This window comes from Cupressus sempervirens, chromosome 1 (genome assembly GCF_028749045.1).
Source record: "Cupressus sempervirens isolate cs-2001-9-10 chromosome 1, ASM2874904v1, whole genome shotgun sequence".
Lineage (NCBI taxonomy): Eukaryota > Viridiplantae > Streptophyta > Pinopsida > Cupressales > Cupressaceae > Cupressus > Cupressus sempervirens.
This window is the reverse complement of record NC_143118.1, coordinates 165,291,300-165,317,808: the sequence shown is the minus strand read 5'-3', so window position 1 is coordinate 165,317,808 and position 26,509 is coordinate 165,291,300. Positions and strand designations below refer to the sequence as shown.

Sequence of the window (26,509 nt, the reverse complement as noted above, 5' to 3'; positions counted from 1 at the left end):
CCTCTTCTTCAGTTTCAACACCACTTGAATAGAATGCCTTTGTTGGGATGGTGGCTTCCTTGATGGGAGTTCGACGATGAGGGGGAATGTAGGGTTCTTTGGAAGCCGAGTTTAGGGTTTTTGAAATGTCTGAAGATTTATTAATGGGAGAATGAATGTCGAAGCCTGGTTGAGAATGGAAGATGGAATTGCAATTAGATACAACATATTTGGTCAGATTGAAGAAATGGATCTGTCTATCCAAGCTATGTGTCTAGCGAATACAAAGATGACTCTCAAAGATGCCACTACTTTCAACCCCATCTTCTGGTTTCGAAAAGTCCAAATTCTGGGTATTTGCAAGAGTAAAAAACTTATTGGCGGTGGAAATGTTTGGCAGGAAGCCCTTCTGATGTTGTTTCTTATTCCTGAAACTGGTTCCTTCTCTTAGGTCGCGTGGAGTAGCTTTTGATTTCTGCTTCAATATCCTTCTTTTTATAAAACAATGTTAATTTCTTTTGCCTATGTTTGTTAGGTTTTCTGAAACTTTCGCTATTCGCAAGGAAATTCACTTTTTTCGGTCTGCTGGCCATTTTTCCAAGTGCAAGCATTTTAATTATCTAATTTACCAACGATTCCTCCTATAATTAAATAAATGATTTAAATGTTCCATTTTCATAAAGGATTAAGTGCTAAAAATAAACAAAATATTTATTTTATTTATTTTTTCTTATGAGCAATTAATTTTTTAATTTTTAATTATATTTTTAAGTTCACCTCCTCAATTCCCACAGACTAACTCTTAATTTATTCAATCTAGTTAATCTTAATTCAAAATTCTATAAAAGAAAGCAATTTCTCACAACTTCAAAATGATAATTTTGAAGAGTTGCATTCTGTATAAAGACAATGATAAAATTCCAATTCTTTTAAAAATACCTCTTAAATTTTCAAATTAATAATCTTATAAGAAGTACACACACACACACACACACACACACAACTTTTAAACACATAAATGACAACTCTAAATTAAAAATTATAATTTCTATGTAAATGAAGACTTATATGAAAAACTATTCTTAAAACTCTAAGGGCCCGTTTGGTTGTTGGAATAGGAATAGAAAAGTTGGAATACATTTTCCATTTTCTGTTTCGTTCGTCACTTGGAATAGGGAATAGGAATACATATTCCCATTTTGCCTCTAAAATGAGCTTATACCCATTCCAAGAAATACCTGTTATTGGAATAGCCATTCCTATTCCCAATATTGCATGCCTATTCTCCATTCCTATGCCTGCCACCAAATGGGCCCTAATCGTAAATGCTAAATCCTAATCATGAATGTTAAACCCTAATCCTAATCATGAATGCTACACCCTAATACTAATCATAAATGCACAATCCTAATTTTAAATGCTAAACCCTAATTTATGAACACTAATTCTATATGGTAAACCCCAATCCTAATGCTAGCCCTAAATTCTAGCCCTACTACAAATCCATAACCCAAACCTTAATGCTAAATCCTAATGCTGCTATTATTAGAGTCAAATTAATATTACACTCCACGTTACATATATATTGTGTTTGACGTTTTGATATAGATTTAAAAAAAGAAATGTTTGCTAGTACAATTATATTATATCTTTGTAATTGTATCGAAACAATCTTCTTGTAGATTTAAAAATTGTAACAATTTTTTCACACATATATACAAAAGAAAAATTCAATCCAAGAAAATGCAATCTAGATAAAAAGGATATGTCACTCCATTTATTAAATTATAATTTTTTAAGAAATACTTCATTAATCTTCAAATTATAAATCTTATAGAATACTTCATTAATCTTAAAATAATATTAATATTAATTTTAATAGCTTATATAAAGAATAAATAAATTAAAAAGATTTTTATATAAATTTTACACAACTTATTCTAACAAACTATTTGAACACATAAATGACAATTCTATATTTATTAGTTTTTTAAAATTTATTTATTGAAACAAAGCAAATTTACAAAAAAATAACAGCTATACGAAATAGCTGGAAGAATGATACAACATATAAAACCAATCACTACAAAACAACTGGCATTACATTAAAGTCTTTCTTGACTTCTAATAATTAATACTCCATCTTAAATTGCATTCACTTCGCAATATCAACATGCCACTGGAATCTCAAAGTACGGGACTGAATATTCTAGCTTCGATGGAATCATGAGTTCGCCATAAAAAACTCACGCCGAACATGCGGAATAATTAACATGAGTCTTCGTACAATGTTGGAAAACGACTTAATTGATTAAAAAATCAGTCTTCGACATGTACCAGACCTACCAGACCTCCAATCTCATGCTAACGTTCTATTTACAGTCCCAGGCATATCCCTAAATATAAAAATGGATCGGTTTACCCTTTCATACATCGAATAGACTTCAGTAAACGGGTTTCGAACTGCGGTTGATTAGTTGAGGAGGGTTGCGTTAATATAAATTCCCAATTGCAAGGAAATCAGAGGAGTCCAGTTGTCGCAACACCTCTGAGCTTGACTTTGTTTACGGATAAAGAGTTTCTGAGGCAGGTCGACTTCTGGTAGTGGTAAAAGCTATTCCAGAAAAGAGAATCAAGGAAGGAAAAAGACACGAGGGAAAAAAGAAGGAATGAGAATAATGGAGAGTATGATGTTTGGTGGACTGTCGTCGTCTGCCGGCAGATTTCTAGGGGAAGAGAACATACGCTTTGGAAGTTTTTGGTGGTGCGTGGATGCAGGCATTTCTGCTTTTCTCGTTATGTTTGCAGGGATTATGTCCGGCTTGACTTTAGGATTGATGTCCCTCGGCCTTGTGGATTTGGAGGTACTTCAGAGAAGTGGCACTCCTACAGAGAAAAAACAGGCAGGTGTGTGACTTTTTCCCCCCTTAATGATCGGGTCATGATAATTCTTAATTGTTTTGTTATTCACATGGTAATACCCATTCAGATGCAAATTGAGAATATGATTGGGGTTGCAACTTCTCAGTTTTAAAGGTTGTCCGTAAGTAGATTGTTAGATTCCCCAATTTGTCATCGATATGCATTGAATTGATTGGACGTTTCGGTTGCCACTTCTCAATCTGTGATCAGATGTATTAGAGTGCGAAGTTTGTATGGTTCCCTAGATATTATGACTTCTCAGTTACAATCCAATACTCTTCAACCGAGGAGATGTTCCGATTTTTCTATCTTAATTTATCATCAAACATATATCAAATTAATGAGATGTTCAGAGGTGTGAGTTTTCAATATGTAATAAGCTGTGAGTTGATTATAAAATTGGTTTACTTCCCCAAATATTTGATCCTATTATCAGAAAAAATCTGTGAAACATATGCGACAAGTCATTTGTGTTGTCACTTATGCCATGCCATGTCCGGTTGACTCGATGATCAAAAGTCTCATCCGTGACTGCAGAATGAAGCGAAACTGCATCTGTCACCATTGTGAGTCGAGTGCGAAATTGATTTCCTTCCTATTGTTATTGTATGAAGGCCATTGGTCATAATATAATTTTCCCTCCAATTGTGTCTCTCTTGGTTTTACGAGACTCTTCATTTGTAATGTAATTGGAGCCTTTATATATGCTGCTCCTGCATCATTTGTAATTGATCTTTTACATAATTAATACAATACTTTGCTTAGTTTCGATGTAGCCACATTTGTGGTGAACTAGGATAAATCTCGTGTTGTATTTTCTCTTGTCTATTCGTCTTGTTCATCTTCTATTTTTCTTTTCGCATTCAATCCTTTCAATTGGTATTAGAGCATAGGTTGTGTAGATTGGAAATTTGTGTTGACTTTCCAGAAAGATGGACGATGCAAGAGTAGAGAAATTTGCACTGAAGAATTTCAGCTTGTGGAAAGTACATATGCGTTCTTTGTTGGTTAAGCAAGACTCGTCAATTGCAATTGAAGGAAAAACTAAGAAACCAATTGTGATGACGAATGAAGATTGGGAAAAGATTGATGAGAAGGTGAATGCATTAATTTTTCTTTCGTTATCTCAAAACGTCTTGTTCAATGTATTGAATGAAAAGGCAACAAATGAAGTTTCAGATAAACTTCAAAGTATGTATTAAACGACATTGGCTGCGAATAAAATCTTTATTATGAAGAAGCTCTACAAGCTGAAAATGAAGGAAGGGATTGTGATGTCAAATAATATAAATGATTTGAGCACTTTATTATGTCAAGCAACCTCGGTTGGTATGACTCAAGATGACGAATCTAAAGCTTTCATCTGGTTGTGTTCCTAACTTGACAGTTGGGATGCCATAGTCACAACTGTTAGCACTTCAAACTACACAAAAAGCAAGCTGGTCTATGATGAACTTGTGGCCACTTTACTTAGTGAAGATATGAGAAGAAGTAACAAAGACTCCTCATCCGGTGATGCTCTTACCATGGTCAGCACCGAGACAAGGGGAATAAGCCATCATAGAGGTAACAATTACAAGTGAAGAAAATTTAAATTAACCAATAGATCAAAGTCAAGAGGTAGGAATGGAGAGTGCTAGTTTTGTGGTAAGCTTGGCCACTCAAAGCAAAATTGTTGGGCTTACAAGAAGGCACAAGAGAAGGTGAGAAATATTGAAGCAAATACAGCTCATGAGAAGGATGAAAGTATTTTAATTCTTTCTACAAGTGATACCAAATCAAATTCTTGGGTGATAGATTCCGAAACTTCTTTTCATGCCACTTCTTGTACGGATTGTTTTACAAACTATCATGAAGGACAATTTGGAGAAGTCTTTCTTGGAGACAATAAGTCTTGTGAGATAGTTGGTAAAGGTGATATTATGCTACAGCTGGAAGGAGGAAGCCAATGGTTTCTAAAGGATGTTTGTCATGTTCCCAAATTGAGGAAAAGCCTGATTTCTGTTAGTCAGCTTTTTGCACAAGGATATCATCCATTCTTTCATCCGGATTCTTGGAAAGTCACTAAAGGTTCTATGAATATTGCCAAGGGCAATGAAGTCGGTAGTTTATAGCTTTTTGAAAGACCTACCGAAGTAGGTGCTACTATGACAGTTGTGGGCAGCGATGTGGCACTTTGGCATCAAAGGTTAGGCCATATGAGTAAGAAAGGACTTGAGGTAATGCTCAAATTGGATCAACTATCGGATCTCCTATCAGCAAACTTGGAGTTTTGTGAACATTGTCTCTACGGAAAGCAAAAGCGGGTCAACTTCTTGAAAGATGAGCATGGCATGAAGACAAACACCATTGGAACTTGTGCACTCGGATGTCTTTGATCCTACCGAGGTAAGTTCTTTAGGAGGTGCAAAATATTTCATTACTTTCCTTGATGATTGTACTAGGAAAGTTTAGATATATATAATTGCGAGCAAATCTGAAGTGTTTTCTAAATTCAAAGTTTTCAAAGCACTTGTTGAAAACCAAAGAGGTTACAAGATTAAATGTTTGAGAATGGATAATGGAGGTGAATTTTGTTCGTTGGATTTTGATAACTATTGTGCAGATAATGGTATTCGAAGGGTGAAAGTTGTTCCCTACACCCCTCAAGAAAATGGGGCAGTGGAAAGGCTTAATATGACCATACTTGAGAAAGCACAATGTATGCTTTCAAATGCCGACCTAGGCAAAAAATTCTGGGCTAAAGCATGTAGTACAACCATGTAATTAATCAATCGAAGTCCTTCAAGGTTGAATTTTGGAATTCCAAAGGAGGAATGGCAAGGAAGAAGAGTTTCATATTCACATCTTCAGGTCTTTGGGTGTGAAGACTATGCACATGTGCCCAAAGAAAAGAGAACTAAGCTGGATTTTAAATCACAAAAGAGACTTTTCGTTGGTTATGGAGAGGAGAGGACCAATTTGGGTTTAGAATTTGGGATCCAGCGGAGAAGAAGGTTATTCAAAGTAAAGACATTATTTTCAATGAGAAAACATTTCTAGCTTTGCAAACACAAGAAATCTTAGAACAAGAATATGTGCCAATTTTTGCACAAAGGAGTGTTAGAACAAATCTATAGCCAGTGCCTAATACAATTTCATATAGTCCCACCTCTGTCTTAGCTCTAATTCCTTCCTTGTCACAATTGGTTGAATTTGATAGTATTGGTAGTAACAATAATACCAAGTCTTCTGGAAGACATCATACTTCCTCCCACGATGCGGACTTTGCACATCACAGTCTTGTTGAGCATAGGTCACCAACTTCATATGTTTGGCAAAATACATCACTGACAGGGCACATACATCACACACCTGTGGGCTATGTAGATGATGTTTCAATGCAAGACTGTCATCTCTTTGATGACCACAAAAACCCAAGTCCACGCGGGTGTGAAGAAATGCATGGGCCTCCAAACAGTACCTTGCCTCCAAGCAGTCAAAGCCTCTACGATGACATGGTTAATAAGTGCCAATATCGTGGTAAGCAGTGCAACTATAATTCAATGGAAGTCACACCCCTTAATAGTGTTGAAAACTGACAATTCTCTGCTCGTGTTGCAAGTTCAGGTGAATAGGTGACACACAATACTATGCGAAATCCCTTTGACAATTTGGGCTTTCAACATGGTGGACACTCACCATCCAATGACATCGGCCATATTATTGGCACAGAAGAAAATTTTGTTTTCAAACTAGTTTTGAGCTTAGGGCAATCAACACGCATGGCGCTTTGTCCACAAAGGACAATCAAGTCAATGGCCAGTTCCATAGTGGGACACTCGGTGGAGTTCAAAATCATGATGCCATGCCACGAGAAATTGATATGACTGTAGGAAACCAAGCTCCGTCAGAAGAAGATCACATAAACACACAATATAGTAATACTAATTTTAGTTGCAGTGAGACTCAAGGAGGCAGTACAATTGGTTTGCATTCTAAAACACAACTTGTCAATAGTATTGTGCATAGCAAAGCTTCATCTTGGAGAGGAAGCCTCCACGGTGGAGTCTATGAAGAATACTCTCGTGGAGAAAGTTGCAAAAATATTCATAGAGGATTGCAGAAACATGACAATGATCTTGATAACAAAATTGAAATACAAAACTTAGAGCCTCAATTAAGAAGATCTACCAGGGAAAGATGGATGCCTGCTAAATACTTTGATTATTAGTTATTGTTCGCTAAAGAGGAAGAGCCTTCAATATTGGTTTTGGAATTCTCAAAACCATCAGCATACAACGTTGCTCTCAAAAATTCAAACAATTATCAATGGCAGGCCACGATGCATGAAGAAATAGATTCTTTAATCAAGAACCAAACATGGGATTTGGTTACTCTTTTGCCAAATTGAAGACCACTTAAGAAAAAGTGGGTATACTGGTTGAAAGAAGCAAAAGGAAAAAAATGCTTGAACGCTAGGTTAGTGGTAAAGGGGTTTGATCAAGAAAAGGGGATAGACTTGAATGAGATCTTCTCACCAGTTGTAAAGATGACAACAATCCGAACAATTTTGGGATTAACAACAACATGGGATGTTGAGTTGGCGTAGCTTGATGTCAAGACTGCATTCCTACATAGTGATGTAGAAGAGGAATTGTATATGGAGCAGCCTCAAGGATTCGTCAAGAAAGGGCAAGAGTATCTCTATTGTAAACTAAATCGCAGCTTGTATGGGCTCAAGCAAGCCCCAAGACAATGGCACTTGAAATTTGATTGCTTCATGGCTGAACAAAAATTCACAAGATGTGAATCAGATCCATGTGTCTACTTCAAAAAACTTCCTAATGGTGAGTTCGTAATTCTTCTTCTTTATGTTGATGACATGTTAGTAGTTGGTACAAGTAAGAAAATAGTTCATGAAGTAAAGGAGAAATTGGCAAGAAAGTTTGCCATGAAAGACTTAGGGGCAGCTAAGAAAATCCTTGGCATGACGATCACAATAGATAGGAAAAAGAGGGAAATCACGTTGTCTCAAAAACAATATATGGATAAAGTTGTTGAGAGGTTTAACATGGCTGATGCAAAAGGTGCTCCTATTCCACTTGCTTGTTATTTCTGTTTAAGCTCTAAATTGTGCCCAAAAACACAAGAAGAAAATGAATTCATCCTTATAAATCTGTAGTTGGTAGCATTGTGTATGCCATGGTTTCTACACGCCCCGACATTGCTCATGCGGTGGGAGTTGTGAGCAGATTCATGAGCAATCCCAGAAAGGCTCATTGGGAAGCAGTTAAATGGATACTAAGATATCTAAAAGACACTTCAGATTATGTGTTATGTTTTGGAGGAAATAAGGTTCAATTGCAAGGCTTCACTGATTCTGATCTTGCTGGAGATTTGGATAAACAAAGGTCTACCACTGGTTATACCTTCATGTTTTCTGGAGCTTCAAGGTTGCAACATTCTATTGCTCTTTCTTCAGCTGAGGTTGAATATTTGGCTCTTTCCAAAGGTGCAAGGGAAATAATTTGGCTTCAGTGATTGCTTGGTGACTTGAAAGTTCAGCAAAGCAACTATACTTTGTTTTGTGATAGCCGTAGCGCCATTTTCATGGCTCATAATCATTCATCACATTGTCGCTCTAAGCACATTGACGTGCATGCTCACTTTGTTAGTCATGCAATTGAGGAAGGAAGCTGAAAGTTGTAAAGATTGACACAAAGATCAATCTGATAGATACTTTCACAAAGGTTGTAGCCAAAGAAAAGTCGAATGTGCTGGGACTTGTCTTGGGCTTGTGAAGAGAAGGTAAAGTAGCTATTAGCAGGGTATTGGGTGATCACTTGCCGCATTGGTTGTCCTTCAGGTGGGAGTTTGTTATTGTATGAAGGCCAATGGTCATAATATAATATTCCCTCGAATTGTGTGTCTCCTGTTTTTACGAGACTCTTCATTTGTAATGTAATTGGAGCCTTTATATATGCTGCTCCTGCTTCATTTGTAATCGATCTTTTACATAATTAATACATTACTCAGTCTGGATGTAGCCACATTTGTGGTGAACCGGGATATATCTCGTGTTGTATTTCTCTTGTCTATTCGTTTTGTTCATCTGCTGTTTTTTGTTTTGCATTCAATCCTTACACCTATAATATTCTGAGTTACAAGCAGTCCTCAGCCTATGGTTAACATAGGCTCCTGATAAAATTTGATGAGATATTAGGTTTATGAATTCTCAATCTTTGATTTGTTGTGACTATGGTACTAATTTGATTTGCTTCTTGAAACTTTGTGACCCTATTATAAACATGTCCTATGATCAGCTGTGAATCGATTATAAAATTGATTTGCTTACTGAAATATTATGATCCTATGTTCAACATGAATTCTTCTTACAAATTGACAAGATGTTTTGGATCTTAGGGTGCAATTAGAAACATTGTTGTGAAAAGTCTATCATAGTTTCAAACAGAAACACTTAAGCACAATAATGGATCATGTCTCTTAAAGATGTTTCGAGATCATGAATTCTCAATCTATGAAGGTTGTGAGTTGAGTAGAAAATTGACTTCTCTAAATATTGTTGCTTCTAACATAGCCTCTCATACAAATTGACAAGATGTTTCAGACTGTGACCACTTCTATTAATAGATGACCTTTAAAAATAATCCATTATATTCCAATAAAAGATGTTTGGGGCCGTCACATCTGAATCCATTATTAGTTGTTAGTGAAGTATGGACTTGATTTGCTTCCCTACACATCATATTTGGCTGAGTGATTGGTTTTTGGAATGAAGAAAAAAATCTGAGTCATATTTCTTGTAAGATTCTAAGGCCTTCTCTTTGGTGAAAATCAAGCTCCCAAGAACCTCTCCTATGCCAAAACTATTCTTGAGAACCTCATAAATGTTAAGTCTTTGAAGTTTTAGTTCTGTGTGGAGGCAATTTCATTGATAGAGAATTTTGGCAAATTGAATGGTTCCAAAAATCATGTGAGTTCTCAATATGGTAATGGTCAAAATTGTCAAATCGACAAACAAAAGAAACTTACTTCTTTTCAATTAATTGAGTAGTTCTTGGCCCCTTGATTTTGGTCAACAAGGTAGTTCCAAGAACCCTACTAGTTCTTAACCAGATATACTTTGCCAAAATAGGATGGCATGTGGCGTTCATTGATGTTTTTAGCGGTTCTTGAGCACCTATTTGGAGCAAAAATACTTCAGAAGCTCTAAAGTTACATGTTTTAGTATTATGCCACTTCCCAAGATCCTTTGGCTCTAAGATAGGTGGTTGGAACCTCGTTGGTTCTCAATGTGTGATTTCACCTTCCTAATTTTCCTTAAAATCACAATTGCAATAAATTAGGGATAGGGTTGCATCTTACCTTATAAATCTTTTCTCAATAATACAATCTTGGATTTAGATCCTGCAATCAACATAAAAAACATATGCACATCCACATCCACATCCACATCGTCATACACATAGTTAATTATTAGGGTTACTAAAGCCTCATTATTTTGTATATACATATACATATTTATACATATGCATGTACATGTACATATACATACATATGTAATTAATCATTGGGCTAATCAAGCCTCGTTATATTTGTAAAGTGTAAATAAGTTAGGGGAGGAGACATGATGGGTTTGTTTGAAGCCATTTCTACAACAAGCCTAGGAGTGGATGTCTACACAATCCCCTGCTTGGTGGCTTGTAGCTTCTTTCCACAACCATATCTCTTCTCCCTACAGACCGTTGCCATCTTGCAGAGTCAAGAGGATGTTGTAAGGGGTTTCTTGACTCTGTAAGTGTCCTCTTTGATCTAGAGTCAAGAGGAGGTTGTAAGGGGTTTCTTGACTCTGTAAGTGTTCTCTTTAGCCTAGGTCACAGTCAAATGCTTGCAATATCTTCTATCCTCAAATTTCCATGGGCGAATAAGACAAATGGGTCTTTCCTCTCAGGGGCATGATAGTTTTTCCTTCCCAAGGTTGCTTGCTTTAAGCAATGTGAATTTTCTATTTTGTCAAGCTGAGTCACCTACCATTATGAGTATCCCTAAACTAATCCTTAGATCCTCTTAGTGGTATAACTAGCTTACATTGAACAACTTTGATATTATCTTATGACATATATCTCTATCCCTAATTCACTATGTAATGACCCCTTACTGGCTAACATCAACCAATTAGGGTTGGTCTATCACTAGGTCCTCTTGTAGATTAACATGATGAACATAGGATTCATGTTGGATTGATTCTCTCAAGTCTTAGACAACATAATTGGGATGTGTGACCTCTCGGGAAGTCCTGGTGCTTCACCTTTGTGAGCATCACCTAGATCCAATGAGTGTTGAGTGTTCCATTTATTCTCATGAGAGATGAATTCATGTTGATTCACTACTCATGAAGCATGGGTCAATGAGTTTGACTCAAAATCAACTAGTTAAATCCTGATAGCAATATCACAATTTGACTTGCTGTGGAAATAATCTCCTACTTATCAGATTAAGATGTATCAAAGTGTTTGAGGCAAAAGTTCTGTGTGGAGGGAATTTCATTGATAGAGAATTTTGGCAAATTGAATGGTTCCAAAAATCATGTTAATTCTCAATAGTATGACAATGGTAAAAATTGTCAAATCGACAAACAAAAGAAACTTATTTCTTTACAGTTAATTGGGTAGTTCTTAACACCTTGATGTTAGTCTACAAGGTAGTTTGGAAAACCCCACTAGTTCCCAAACAGGTATACTTTTGCAAAATAGGATAGGATAGCATGGGGCGTTCATTGGTGTTTTAGTAGTTCTTGAGTGCCTATTTGGTGCAAAAATACTTTAAAAGCTCAAAAGTTACATGTTTCGGTATTATACCACTTCCTAAGAATTCCTTTGGCTCTAAGACAGGTGGTTGGAACCTGTTTGGTTCTCAATATGTGATGTCACCTTCCTAATTTTCCCTAAAATCACAATTGCAATAAATAAGGTTTAGCGTTACATCTTACTTTATAAATCTTTCCTCAATAATACGATCTTGGTTTTCGGTCTTGTAATCACAATATGAAAAACACATGCATACACATTTATATATAGGTAAATCATTAGGGTTAATCAAGCATCATTATTTTATATATACACATATTTATCTAGATATGCATAGACATGTTCATGTACGTATACATACATATATAGTTAATCATTGGGTTGAGCAAGCCTCATTATATTCATAAACACATTAAGCGAGAAGACATGATGGGATATGGAGGATGATGACGACCGAAGCCAGGTTAAAAGTAACAATCTGGGTAACTTCTAGCAGAGAGCATGAATGCATGGCCTCTGAGTATTGGATCGTCAAGGTACAAATGAACTCTGAATATTGGAGGGAGATGGGAAAGAGAGTAGCTGACACTAAGTCGGACTTGGAAAGATGAACACTTTCTTCCTCCCTAACAACTTGCCCATCCCATATGTTTGTTTGGATGGTTTTTAAGTCACAATCCTCAAGATCTATATCTGTTAAGTTTCAGACTGCACTCTCCATCTTGGAGGCTTGAACTATGTCATCCACCTTGTACTTCATGGTAAGGGGCAGCTTCGCCAATTCACTCTCCACTTTAGTTTTCCTTCCGGATGGTTCGGGAAGCATTGCCTCGGGATCCACTTCTTGCACAGATGAGGAGGATGCCATGATTTTATCGTATCTTCTTGCAAGACAAAGCATTATTAGTACGTAATACGTATACAGGATAAGCTACATTATCAAAAGTTGTGAGTAGATCTCGGTGTCTGAGTTTCGAGGGATTTGTGTGAGTAATTTTGTTGAAAATAAAACATGAAGGATGATGGATTCCTGGATCTCGAAGTCTGTAATAATGAACTTTCACAAAGAATTAGTCTTATGAAGACCCTGGGAAAATACACCATTAGTTATCTAGACTCTAGAGTCTTACTTTATTCTAAAATGGTGAATAAGTAGAGGGACACCTGAGACATGAAAATAGGGTGCTTCTTAACGATTTAGAATCCTTCACCATAAAGAATGTTAGTGACTTAGCCAAAACTTAGGATATGAATGATTTTCAGCTACAACGACTTGTACAATGGCTAGCTCTGGGGGAATTTGAATTTCTCATCACAAAAGTGACTAGTGGTTGAGAACCAAGGTTTTTGGACGATGATGACCAATGGCTCGTTGGTGAAAAGGGTGTTAATCGAGAGGTTCATAGCATGGGCCTTTGACATGTGTCTTGTCATTGGGCCTAAACCTGACAGTGATTCAACGAGAAAATCCTTAATGAAAATTCAACATTTTGGGCGAGGAAATCGCTTTCAGTTCAAAATAGGTGTAGATTAGGGCATAAACTAGGGTATGAAAGGATGATAATCTCAAGAAGCCCTAGTTGACACTTAGGCAAAAATTGGACATCATCTACAACACTCAAAAAATTGGACAACATAGGGCACAAAAACTAGTGGAAACAAAGAACTTTATTGCACAACTAAGAAACTAGTAGGGTCGAATGCATGACACCTACAACTAGGGTACAAAAGAAACCCTAGAGCACAAAAAGGGGGCCCTTGTATTAAGTTTAGGGCCATGGAATTTTAGAGATTCCATTTTATTTAACCCTTCAACAAAAATAAAAAGGGTGTGAAAACTAGGAAAATGAATGCATGCAACAAAAAGCCCTATTGTGCTAGCGAAAAACATAGAGGACTACTTGCAACAAAAATCACACACGCTGACCAAGAAAAAATACCCAACAAACAAACAAATTCGCAAGCAAACACACAAATTTACATGCTCAAAAATTCGATCACAGAGGTGCTCTAAGGATGATTTCTAATCATGTGGTTGTTAAAATGATCGTTTAGAAGTCCTTTTATAGAGCAGCTGGGGAAAAGGCTTTAAATGCGGTGTATTATTTTGAGTTCAACATAAATGCTCTGCACTTTGGGCATTCAGACTCTGTAATTCTAAGGAAACATTTTGGAGGCTAAACACCCTGAAGACTAAGCAAAACTATGCTGACAAAGGGTGGGCTCTGGGATCGTGGACACTAGAGGTGAACAAAGCAAAACAAAACTAGACTAAAAAGGGAATAGAGCGAAAGTAAAGGGGGACCCAACATTTTGCTTGACAAAATTTAGGGACGTGTATGCAGGGCATAAGAGGTAGGTTTGTGGAATTTATTTAACTACATTATGAGAGTTGGATAGGAATTGAAGAGATCTACTACATTTTATCTACAACAAATGTTTAAATCAAAATGGTTGCTAGAAAATTGGTGTAGCTCTTGTGGGGGTATAGTAGAAAGCATTTGTACAACAATACTTGATGAAAATTTGTTTTGTATTTAACATTCATGAAATAAGGATATTTGTTTGTTTACAAATTAATTTCATTATGGGGCTTGTCTCCATTATGGAACTCTAGCCTTTTCGATGCACTGATGTGACAATCACAAGGAAGGCAGAAAGTTTGGATTTAAAAAACCACATGGTCAAGATCTTCGTTGGGAATAAGGCAAACAATCTTTAAGTGCATGAGAGATTGAAGTAGTCTTCAACCAAGGGCAAAGTGAGATATGATAAACATTATATGAGCACGAGATCCAAGTTAAGGAAAGCATGATTTGAGTTGGGCAAAGAAATATCCCAAGTTAAAGCAAAGAGGTGGACACCACTGTGGCATGATCTATTTGAGACTCTTGAACAAGTGTGCAAAAGTGCATTTAGGTTAGACTTGCTTCTGCGTATGAAGTCATATTCAGTTGTGACTGTTGTAATAAATTGTGCATCTTTTAGATTTCTAGGTATAAGATGAAGAAACACTTTTGTTAGCTTAATTTAATAGTTTGTGCTTAATCTTAAGAAGAGCTGGATAAGGATGTTTTAGTGCAGAAGACATTAAGCATTTCAAAGATGACGGAGTAGGAAAGTTGGTAAGTGGGGTTGAAAGGAGTCAGGATGTTTCCCAAGCAAAGTTGAGCATTATATGAAGGAGTAAGTGGGGGAGTTTTTTCCTCAAATACCAAAACTCAAAAACCTATTCACTGGGGAGCTGTGATCTGAATTGGATCATTAAAAAGAAAGTTTTACTTAATCTGTAGTCAAAATGAATAAGTTAATAATTTAAAACACTTACAAGACAATCCTTATTCATCAATTGGTGGCAAGATTAAAATATGCAATTTTGTACAGTTTGCATGTAAATAATCTCTTATTAATTGACACCACAATCAATTTAAATACTCCATCTGCTCTAACATAGTTAAATCATTCATTTTTTTCCTAAGATATGTCTTTAGAGGAATGCATCATGAATTCAAACACTTAAGGACAAAGTATTCAAATGTAGTATTTCATGCAGTTCGCGACACTTCTGCCTTCAGTTTAAAACTGGTTTGGTTGGAATTGTACATTAGTTGGAGGAATTTGTGCTAAGTTTTGTATGCGAACTTAATTATATTACCTGAAGTTAACTCTTCATATGTTTTGCAAGAGTAGGTGCATCTTGAGGGCTTCGGGAGCTAACGATTGAGTTATTCAGCTTATGTGGCATGTTCTGTGTTCAATATTGTTAATTTTAGCTTTGAAGGAAGCAATTCATTTTCTTAAAGCTGTCAAGTTCTAAAGATGCATTGTGATATTAGATACAGAGGAGTATCTACTTGGTAGTAAATACAGTGAATAGATTGATTTTTTTCACTTTTGAAGCCTTCATTGTCTTAGATATTATTGTCAATTAAGTCTTTCAGAATCTGATGATTATAGAAGATCCATGTTATATTGTGAAAAATTAAAAATGGTATTGATTTCAAGTTTTTTGACTTGCTGAGCACTCTAATTGTTTACTGTCTTTTGTACTATTTACAGCTACTATTTTTCCTGTCGTTCAGAGACAACATCAGCTTCTTGTCACATTACTTCTTTGTAATGCTGCAGCCATGGAGGTACCTTGATTGACACTTTTTCTAGAGTCAATAAATAACTGTTGGGTTGCTCATTGGAAAATATATTCCTTGAAGGAACTACTTTTTAAAGGGATAGATATGGTTTGAAAACAATCTGTAGCTGTGCTTTTGTTATATAATATGAAATATTGCTCTAATTAAATAATTTTAATATATAGACACTGAAGAAATGAAAGGTATGTTCATGTTTTGGCAATTGAGAAAACCCTTGATTTGCAACACCACCTCCTCCAAAGTTTACCTTGCAATATGACTTTAAAGCATGAACTGATTGTCATAGGAACTCTGAGCCTCAGTCGGTAGATAAGGACAATGATCTCAACTGATGATTATGGCAATAAAAAATATGGATCTGTTTGTCCAATTATTTGGCCTTATTCCTAATGCTTCCTTACTAGACTCTATATGAAGCAGCTTATTGGGAACCATTTGTAAAAATATTATACTTTGCTTAGTATTTGTTCTTATAAAAAATGTAATTTATAAACAGATTTAAAACTGTGTGCTCTTGATATTTTGTCAAACTATTCACTTCCAGGCTTGAAATTAGAAATTGCCTCTTTTTGCTGAGTTCAGAACAGATTATTTGTTTTCAGGAATCCTTTATTAACAAATAGTCATAGCAGACTTCACTTTAATGACAATCTTTAGTAGGACCCAGGGAAAGATCCTCTCTTAATTTTTACTGTTGGATACTTTGAACGTAAGCTTTAAGTTAAACAACTGAAAATATCCTTGAACTCTACATGGAAAGATGGAAGCCATTTTCGCCGTCATATTTTGCTAGAGTCAATCCAATGAAAAAAATATGGTGTTCAAACCAGATTCAAGTTGTCTGGTCTGGCAAATAAAGACAAAGACTTAATGCTCTGCCTGGAGATGATGATCCTGATTGATGTTTATATATGCATATGATGTTTTGTAGTTTTTCTTTAGGTATTTCTTCCCCTAGATAAGATAAGTCTTATTTTATCTCTGTTTATTTTATCTATCTCTCTCTAGATGATTTAGATATATCTCTATTCTTATTTTTTCAAAGTTCAAGTTCTGTGCATGCTAGTTACTGATTGATTATTTCAAATAGATAGCTTGTGTAATGTCCCCACTATTAGGGTTAGCTTGGGACAAGTAATACCTGCAAAACAATTGTTAAAATCACAACAATAACAAAACTAACTGTATCATTCTATCTTCTAATTTAATCCCAATCTTAAGGACGTCCCTAGATCGGGCTTCCTAGCTCATAGCTACCTTGCCGTCTTCTTGAGAGTGCACCCCTTAAGATTCTTCTTGGATGGGACATCCTCTATCCAAGGCCAATCACATATGCATATGTTGACACCTTTAAGAATATTTTTGCCATTGTACTAACCCCAGGCGTGTTGGTCAGATGGAGATAATTCTCACATACCAAAATTGTAGTGGTTGTATCCATTAGGTAGTGTTGGCCAAATGAGCATTACGCCCATCTCTGATACCGATGCCATATATCAATCTTTGTTGTGTTAGTCAAATAAGTAATTCCACCCATCTATGATACTAACACTCTGGATTTGTATTTCACCTCCATCATGTCAGCCAAATGGAAGTTACACTCATCTGTGATACTAACACCAGGAGTTTGAATCCCATCTCTATCGTGTCAGCCAAATGGGAATTCCACCTATATCTGAAACTGATGTGAAGAGTTTGAGATCAATCTATTTCCACCATAGGAACCATTATTAATCTTTCATAAAAAATAAAATATATGTTTTTATAAATATAACACCTTCTATATATTTCTATATTCAAAAGATTTACATTATATATATATGAAATGAAAACTATATCAGACATAATATTGAAAGAGGGGTACCTTGAATTGGGAAAACATGGAAAGGGATGCATATTCATGACTTACTTTCAGGTAAATGGAAGATTAAACTTGAAGGTTCTGTCATATTTAAAACTCTATGGAAAGCTTGGGATAAAGTGAGACAATGGATGGTAGGGGCTGATCTAATAGGCGACCAAGCCAAATTGTGTGGAGAAAGATCCCCATGGTGAAACCTGGAAAGGAAAGGAAGACCTCTAGCACTTCTGCATGGTTGTTCAGTAAAACTATGGGATAGGCTAGGCATTCACTCCTTTGGCAACCTGTGTTTGGATAACCAACTGATATCTTGGGAGAATCTTGCCTCTAAGTTTCAGTTCCCTCAATCTCAAAAGAGAACATATGCAGTGATTAAGGAAGCCTGCACAAAAGACAAACTTCCTCAAGTATGTGGCAATGAGATTGACAGACTTCCTCTTTTGGCCTGGCCCGATGGCACCAAACTCTTTTCCACCAAAGCTAAGTACCTTTATTGTATGCTTCTAAATAATGATGAGATCTTTGAGTATCTCAATACCAAGTGGGACTGTAACTTAGACCACAAGACTTGGACCAAATATTTTCCCTCTATTTGGCACCGCAGAGTGGAACCTAAGGTGCAATATTTAATACAACAAGCTCTTCATAAACTCCTTCTGAACAACGTTGATGGTTCTCCCTTCACCTGTTCCTTCTGCTCTAAACCTGAGACCTTGTCCCACCTATTCTTAGAATGTGTATTCACCAAAGAGATCTGGAATTGGTTCAACATCCCTACTAATGCTGAGCTCCTCCCTTTCCTTGCTATCTCTGGAAATATCCATGGTCTTCCCAAACCCTTGAATGTTTTCTGGGCTATCTTTTCCTCTTATTTGCTTTGGGCTATTTGGTTAATTAGGAATGATGATGTATTTAAAGGTAGGGGTAAAATCCTTATCAAGTCTCTAAGGAGGCTCATTATGCATAAAATCTGTGTGCAGGTCACTCTCAGCTATAAGGTGAAAGAAAAGCAAGTGGTGAAGATAACCAATGCATGCTATAAGATATTGAAAGATGGAGGAATACAGTTTGATATAAAGGCTGAGACATGATCCAGACACCTTTGAAGGTACCCTCAAAGAAATGGTGGAACAAATCAAACTGAGGAATCTAATTGAAAATCTGGATGGAGGTGGAGACAGTGGAGGTCAAGCAAGTAACAACGACGCTGTGACTTGTTTGAGCCCTAGCAAAACCAGGTTAGGCAGAATGATAAACAAAATTGCTGAATGCTGTGATGCCCCGAACATGTTCATATTCATGGAAAACAAAGATGAATTCAATGAGGGGAGAACTCCATGCTTCCTGATTAGTGCATCTCCCCGTGCACCAGCATTACCTTGGAAACAAATCATGAGAGATTCAAATACAGTGATTAGAGATGGAGCCATGAGGCTCAGGTGGTCAGATGGGTTGTTGCCATGGATGGCTTGGATGGAGGTTTTAAAGTTGAAAGCTGTTAAACTCTTATTTGATAAACATTAAGCAATTTTTTGATTTTTTGTAACATGGTTTGATGTTTAATGAAGATCTGTACGGACTACAGAGCAGTTACTCATTCCTCCTTTTTGTTTTTAGACAGATTGTAACCTGATGTTGATATGACTTTAACTTATATTCAATATTAAAAAAACAAACTATATAATAAAGATTTTTACCTAATAATAATAAGGATAATTTTCTAATAAATAAAACATATCATTTTAAGTAGCACATACCTCTTTATTATTAAACCCCTATAATTTTGGGATTCTAAGCTCCTTTTATTCAATGGGTTTGAAAGGGATTTAATTCTCTTTTTCTTGCCCTTATGAAACTCCACCTAAACTTCCCTCTTTCACATTTCAAGTTTGAGGAAAATATTGAATGCCTCTAAATATTGAGAATGCCATGTGAATGGATGGAGTATAGAATTGTACCTCCTTCAAATTTCTTGCTATGTTTGTGCTTATAACCATAGTTTAAAACTTCTGTGATAAATTGCAAAAGTCGCGATATATTGCGGGATGCATTACTAAACAAAATAAATGCAACTAAACACGGCTACATTTTTTTGAAAAATTCATGGCGTGTTTTTTTCTGTTTATATCACCATATAACGTTAAATCCAGCAGTTAAAATCAGCGATAAAGTCAAACACAAACTGCCAAAAACAATTTCGTTCCACGTCATCGCATTAAGAGAGAAGGATTTTAGGTTATATTGTTTCATCGTTAACACAAACTTCCAAAAAACTTTTGTGTTCATGATGTCGTCTCTCTCGCACACATTTCCAGTTGTCGTGCTCATCAGACTTGGTCATTTTCGTCTGGTTTTGGCAAGAAAGCCCATTCAAAGAAGAATAACAGTTACAATTCTTCAAGCATCTGCCATTTTCTTCTGAGGAATTTGTCGGTTTCTTCTTAGGTTTGAAATTTAGAACTTCAGAATTTGGACTGTGATTTTTGTTCGGAGTGTACAATCAACACTTGCTTGGAGCTTATACCTTCTGCTGTGCATTCTTCATCAATCCGGATTCCAGATTGGACATTGATTGGCTTTCTTAAACAATCCAGGTTAGTTTTGTTTTTCAAAAGTCATGTTTTTTTAATTGTATTTTATTTTTTATATTATAAATAAATGAATACCATTTTAAAAATTTATATAAGTTTTCAATTTTAAACAATGATTTAAAATAGATTTTAGATTGCCTATCAATATATGTACATTGTATATAGATATATATATTTCATAGCTTGAGAAACCCTTTTGAAGATAAATTAAAAAAAATTGGAAATATGAGGGTCATTCGAAATTTAAATTGGTTAATTTAGGTTGATTTACATTTTAAACTGTATGAGTAAATGGTAAATTATTTTCTTATCATTCAATGTAAAACTGTAATTCTCAATTAATAAACAATAAATACTAGATACACTAATACTTGCGGTAATTATTTTCTAATTCTTATACTTGCAAAGGCAGACTTCAAGTGTCAGTGACACTGTGATAGTACCTATAGAAATGGGATGATTGGTGGTGGTAGAGTTAAGAATCCTTTATGGAAACATGGGATGCTAGGGACAATCAGTGGACACGTCAAATGTATCCGTTGCCATAAGCATATGACTTCGGGGATCAGCCGATTGAAATACCATCTTGTGAAGATTCCATGCAATGATATTACACCATGTGATGTATGTTCGGAAGAGGTTACAAGAGAGGCTTTGACAAGCCTACCAAAATATGCACAAGGTAAGGCAGAAAAAAGAGGACATTTGAGGCCATGGCAGCCCCAATGGGAACTTTTAGTTCTACAGGATTAGAAACAGGTGGAGAGGGTTCTTCTATTGGGTTTCGAATAAGAGGACCGGGAAGTACGAGTGGGTCTCTAGCAAACTTTTGGGTTCCACTTAACACTCTTGGTGTTCAACCCGGCTTGCCAGGCACTGCATGGAACAAAGAGATACATGAGAAGACAAAGGTGGCAATTACAAGATTTTGGATCGGCAATGATATTACCTTTAATGGTTTATGAAGTCCGTACTGGGATCAAGTGGTAACTTCCATTTCTTTGTCTGGTAAGGGGTTCAAGCCCCCAACTCCCTATGAGGTGAGTGGGCCATTGTTACAGGACGAGGTGAGAAATATTCATCAGCTTGTGGAAGAGCAAAGAAAAGTTTGGGAAGGGATTGGTTGCACTATTATATCTGATGGGTGGATAGATGGCAGGAACTAGACGCTCATCAACTTTACAGTTGCTTCAAGGGGGCAGTTGGTATTTCTAAAATCAATTGATGCCTCCGATCAAGTAAAAAATTCAAAAAATTTGTGTAACAGGTTGGATGAGGTGGTAATAGAAGTGGGAGTGGCTAATGTCATCTAGATTGTGACTGATAATGCAACGGCGTATGTGGCTGCCGGTAGACTTCTCATGGAGAGACATCCCACATTATTTTGGAGCCCTTGTGTTGCCTATTGTCTTGACTTGCTTCTTGAGGATCTAGGGAAACTGAGCTAAGTGGAGAAGGTGATTGAAGATGGAAGGAATATTGCTAAGTACATCAACTCATGGGTCTTGAGTCTTATGAGAGAGAACACTAGTGGTAAGGATCTTGTACGGGTAGGTGTCACACGCTTTGCTACGAATTTTCTAAATTTGCAAAGCATATCTGAGACATTGCTAGACCTCAAGCGCATGTTTCTTGATAAGAAATGGTTAGAGAGTCCTTATGCTAGGAAGCCTAAAGTAGAGAAGATTGTGAGGATTGTGTTTGATGCTAGGTTTGAAAAGTCGATGGAAGAGACCCTCAAAGTTTTCATGTATTCATTGATGATTTAGTATTCAATTTTGAAATATTTTTCTTGGCTGATTTTTGTATGTTTTATTATGTCTAGGTATTAGAACCGTGGGTGAAGGTTCTACGAATTGTCGATGGGGATAAAAACCCCATGGGGTTTCTATATGAGGCCATGGATAGTGCAAAAGAGGCCTTTTAACATTTGTATAGGTTAAATGAGACCAAATATAGACCCATATGGAACATCATTGATCGTAGGTGGAACTGACAACTCCACCAACACATTCATGCAGTTGCCTACTTCTTGAACCCCAAGTACTATTTCTTCAACACTTTTAAAGCAGATGCAGAGGTCCAAATTGGCTTGGACACATGTATTTGAAGATTGGTTGCTGATATGGACCACCGAGACCTCAAACTTGATGAGTTGCAAAGCTACAAGAGGGAAGAGGGGCCATTGTTTTCTTCTCCTGATTGCAAACATAGGAGATACACCTCGCAACCAGGTAAAAAAGAACATGTGTTTAGTTTTATCATACCATTTATTTCGCTCGTGAAGTTTATTGGGAGTTTTACCACATCATAAATGGTTTTTTTAATCCTTGCAGATCTGTGGTGGGAATATTATGGTGCCACAATGCCTAATCGTCAAAAGCTTGCCATCCACATTTTATCGCAGCCTTGTAGTGCTTCTAGCTACGAGAGAAATTGGAGTACTTTTCAAAACATACACACAAAGAAATGTAATAGGTAGACTCAAAAGTGCCTGGATGACTTGGTTTATGTGAAGTACAACCTTCTCTTGCACGAGAAGAAGGTGAAAGGCAAGCTTCATATGAAGCACTAGACTTGGATGACATTGATCTATATTCAGCCAATTGGATTGCTCCTCCTTATGGTGAGGATGCAGATGTTGGTGAACCTTTATTGACAGATGAGTAGCTAGCTGAGTTTGAGAGAGAAGCAGATGAGTGGGATGCAGGTGTGGTAGTACGTGAGGAGGAACATGAGCTTGGTCATCCATCATAGGCTTCTGTCGAACGTGAGGCACCTATTAGGGCACCTGTTGAGGATGTTTCCACAACAACTACTTCAACAACACCCACCTAGCAACAACAATCTCTTTTTGAGTTTTACTTGTAGACACAATTTGTGATTGCTACTTTCAGTTTTCATTGATACTGAAACTTGAACTTAATATGTATTTAGAAGTAGTAGTTTCATAGAGTTTGACTTTGATTTATCAAACTTATTTATATTCATATGTTGTACTTGTTTTTTGGTAAACGATTCTAGCAGTATGTTAATCTACTAAGTTCCTCCTACCATGAATTACTGTTTAATTTAAAACTTTGAATGCTATATGGTGGATATATCAATTTTCAAACTATTATATATTCTACAAATTTGGTGTATGATGTGTTTTTAAGAACATTTTAAGAAATTATATATTTTCAAATGTTGATAAAAGTGCCGATTTATTGCCAAATTTTTCGTCGAGTTTTTGCCGATTTCGAGTTTTTCACAAATTTTGGACCAGCCAAGATATTGCCGATACCAAGTTTTTAAACTATGCTTATAGCTTTTCATTCTTTTTCTTCCATTCTGATGTATTCACACAGGATGCCTTACTTTAAATCCTTATTGGTATCTTGGTTTTTTTTCTTTTTTTTTTGGTTCCTTTTGTTATGCGGTTTTATACCGCTAATACTAATCAACATGACCTATCATCATGGTGCCGACATGCTTAGGTCATCATATTAATACGTTCTTCTTAGGATTATTAAGATATTTAGTTTAGGAATATTGTTTGGTTTGTTTAGATATTATTTGTTAATTATATAAATTTTCTTTTCTATTATTTATAGTATATATATAAAATGATATATAATTATTATTTTAACTTTCATTATTATTATTATTAATTGATTAATGATTCTCTCATATTAATCGCTTATTTATATTAGGCTAATTATTTGATATTATATGGTTGACAACTTAATCACCTATCTATTCTATTTTATTAAATTATGTAATTATTTCAATTAGAAATATTTGACCATTGTAATTTATATCAAATTCCATTATGAGGGTATATTATAGTCCCACCCTCCTGAAATTGCTTGTCCTCAAGCAATTATGATTTTCATTTCATATGTTGAATTGTTAACCAATCCTTGCATTTTTTTAAAACTAAACTCCCTTTCAATTTCCAAGTTTGATTTCAGCAATATATTTGAGAGTTGAAATGTAAATTAGTAAGTGCATTGATATGAGTGATTCACCTTAGAGGGGTTATATGCTAATAAGATTGGTGAATGTATGATTGATTCATATTTGATGATTGAATTATATAGAATGATAGGTTGTGGGTCGGTTGATTGATTTCATAATATTTTGGTAGGAGCAATTGATGAGTTGCCCAAAAGATTATAAGTTAGTATGAGTTGATTTCTTTGTTTTAGATGATAATTAGTTTATCTTTAATAAATGATTTGAATATCAAGTGTTCCTATATTCTTGCATGCTCTCCTTGGATGGAAATTTCAGCATTGCAGGGTGCTAGACACTCATTTATGATTAGGTTCCCTCAAGGCATTGGAAACCATGTTCTTACCCATTTTAGAATTTACCTACCTCGAGAAGATTTACTCTGCCTCTCCTAGATTGGGAAAAAATTATCTCGTATATATTTATCATATGTTTTTAGGCTTTATTATTACAGTTTTTGATAGACTGATCTTTGTTGACTCAAATGTTTTTACTTATGTTTACAAGATGGCAAGATCATAGCTTTAATACCACTATAATGTCCTCACTATTAGGGTTAGTTTGGGACAAGTAACATCTGTAAAATAATTGTTAGAATTACAACAACAACAAAACTAACTATATTATTTTATCCTATAATTTAACCCCAATTTTAAGGACGACTACAGATCGGGCTTCCTAGCTCATAGCTACCTCGCTGTCTACTTCGCTGTCTTCCTGGGAGCACACCCTTTAAGATTCTTCTTGGATGGGACATTCTCTATCCAAGGCCAATCATATATGCATATGTCAACACCTTTAAGAATATTCTTGCCATTGTACTAACCCAGGCATGTTGATCATGTTAGATTGTGGTGACTGATTAAGGAAGTACTGTACATACTCCATAATTCCTTGGTGGGGTTCGGGGGTGGAGCCCTTGAGAAATTTCTTTTTGGGGCTTTTTTTTCGGCATGTTACAGTCGACATGTTGTAACTAATTTTAACCCTAAAGCGGCAAAAATACTTGTATAAAAGGGCTTAGGGTTAGGGATTGTTTCATTGTGTGATGCGAAAATTACTTCATGCGGTGGTATTGAGCTGTAAGGGATTATGGATGTAATCAGGTTGTAATCACTGGATTGTAATAATATTGGACTTGCAGTTTGGTGGACGTAGCCTAGGGATTGGGTGAATCACGTTAAATCTTGGTGTCTTGTGTTCTCTTCTGTGCGATTTATTATTTCCTGATATTGTTTATATTTGCATGTAATTGTTATTTTTGTTTGAGGTTGATCCTAACAAGTGGAATCAGAGTGAGGTTGTTTGTTAGTTATCCTGTGCAGGAAAGTCTTGCGGTTGAGTGGGAGCAATGACATACGAGGGCAAGTTGAAGGTTGACAAGTTTAATGGGTAGAACTTTCAGTTATGGAAGATGCAAATGGAAGACTATCTTTATTAGAAGGATTTATGGAAGCCATTGGAAGGAAAATCCAAGAAATAGAGAACTATGACAGATGAGGATTTAGAGATTTTAGATAGAAAGGCACTTGGAAGTATTTGGTCATGCTTGACACCATTGGTGATTTTTAACGTTACAAAAGCGAAGATGACGAAAGAGTTGATGGAAACTTAGCGAAATTGTATGAAAAGTCCTCCGCTTCTAACAAGGTATTTCTCATGAAGCGTTTATTTAATATGAAGATGGCAGAAGGTGGATCTGTTACAGATCATTTAAATGAGTTTAATATTGTTACTAGTCAGTTATCTTTTGTGGGTATTAATTTTGATGAAGAAATTAGGGCTCTCTTGATTTTGTGTTCTTTGCCTGAAAGATGGAATGACTTAGTAATAGCTGTGAGTAATTCTGTTTCTGAATCTAATACCCTAAAATTTGATGATGTGATTGGTGTTATTCTGAGTGAGGAAACTCGTAGGAAGACCTCAGGTGGATCTACATGAGGAAGTGCTTTGAATGCACAAAGCAAGGGCAGAACGACTGAGTGAGGAAACAATTCTGGAAATCATGGGAAATCAAGAGGAAAATCAAAAGGGAAGAGGTCTCAGTTGAGAGGACCAAACGACTGCTGGTACTGTGGGAAACCAGGGCATAAGAAGAAAGATTGCTGGACTTGAAAGAAAAATGAAGGAGAAAATCAAGATGGAGACAAGGAGGCAAATGTGGTAAGTAACAAATCCGAAGAGGATGCTTTACTT

At 36.0% G+C, this 26,509-nt stretch overlaps 1 protein-coding gene across 1 annotated transcript in view; it reads left to right on the top strand.

Moving 5' to 3' along the window:
* The first annotated feature begins 2,115 nt into the window (after positions 1-2,115).
* Positions 2,116-26,509, top strand: part of LOC149576664 (DUF21 domain-containing protein At4g14240-like) — a 155,113-nt gene continuing 130,719 nt past the window's right edge. The window contains exons 1-2 of the mRNA XM_089818844.1: positions 2,116-2,886; positions 15,771-15,847. Coding sequence (XP_089674970.1) covers positions 2,649-2,886; positions 15,771-15,847 — 315 coding nt within the window. The 5' untranslated portion in view covers positions 2,116-2,648. The remainder of the gene's footprint in view (positions 2,887-15,770; positions 15,848-26,509) is intronic.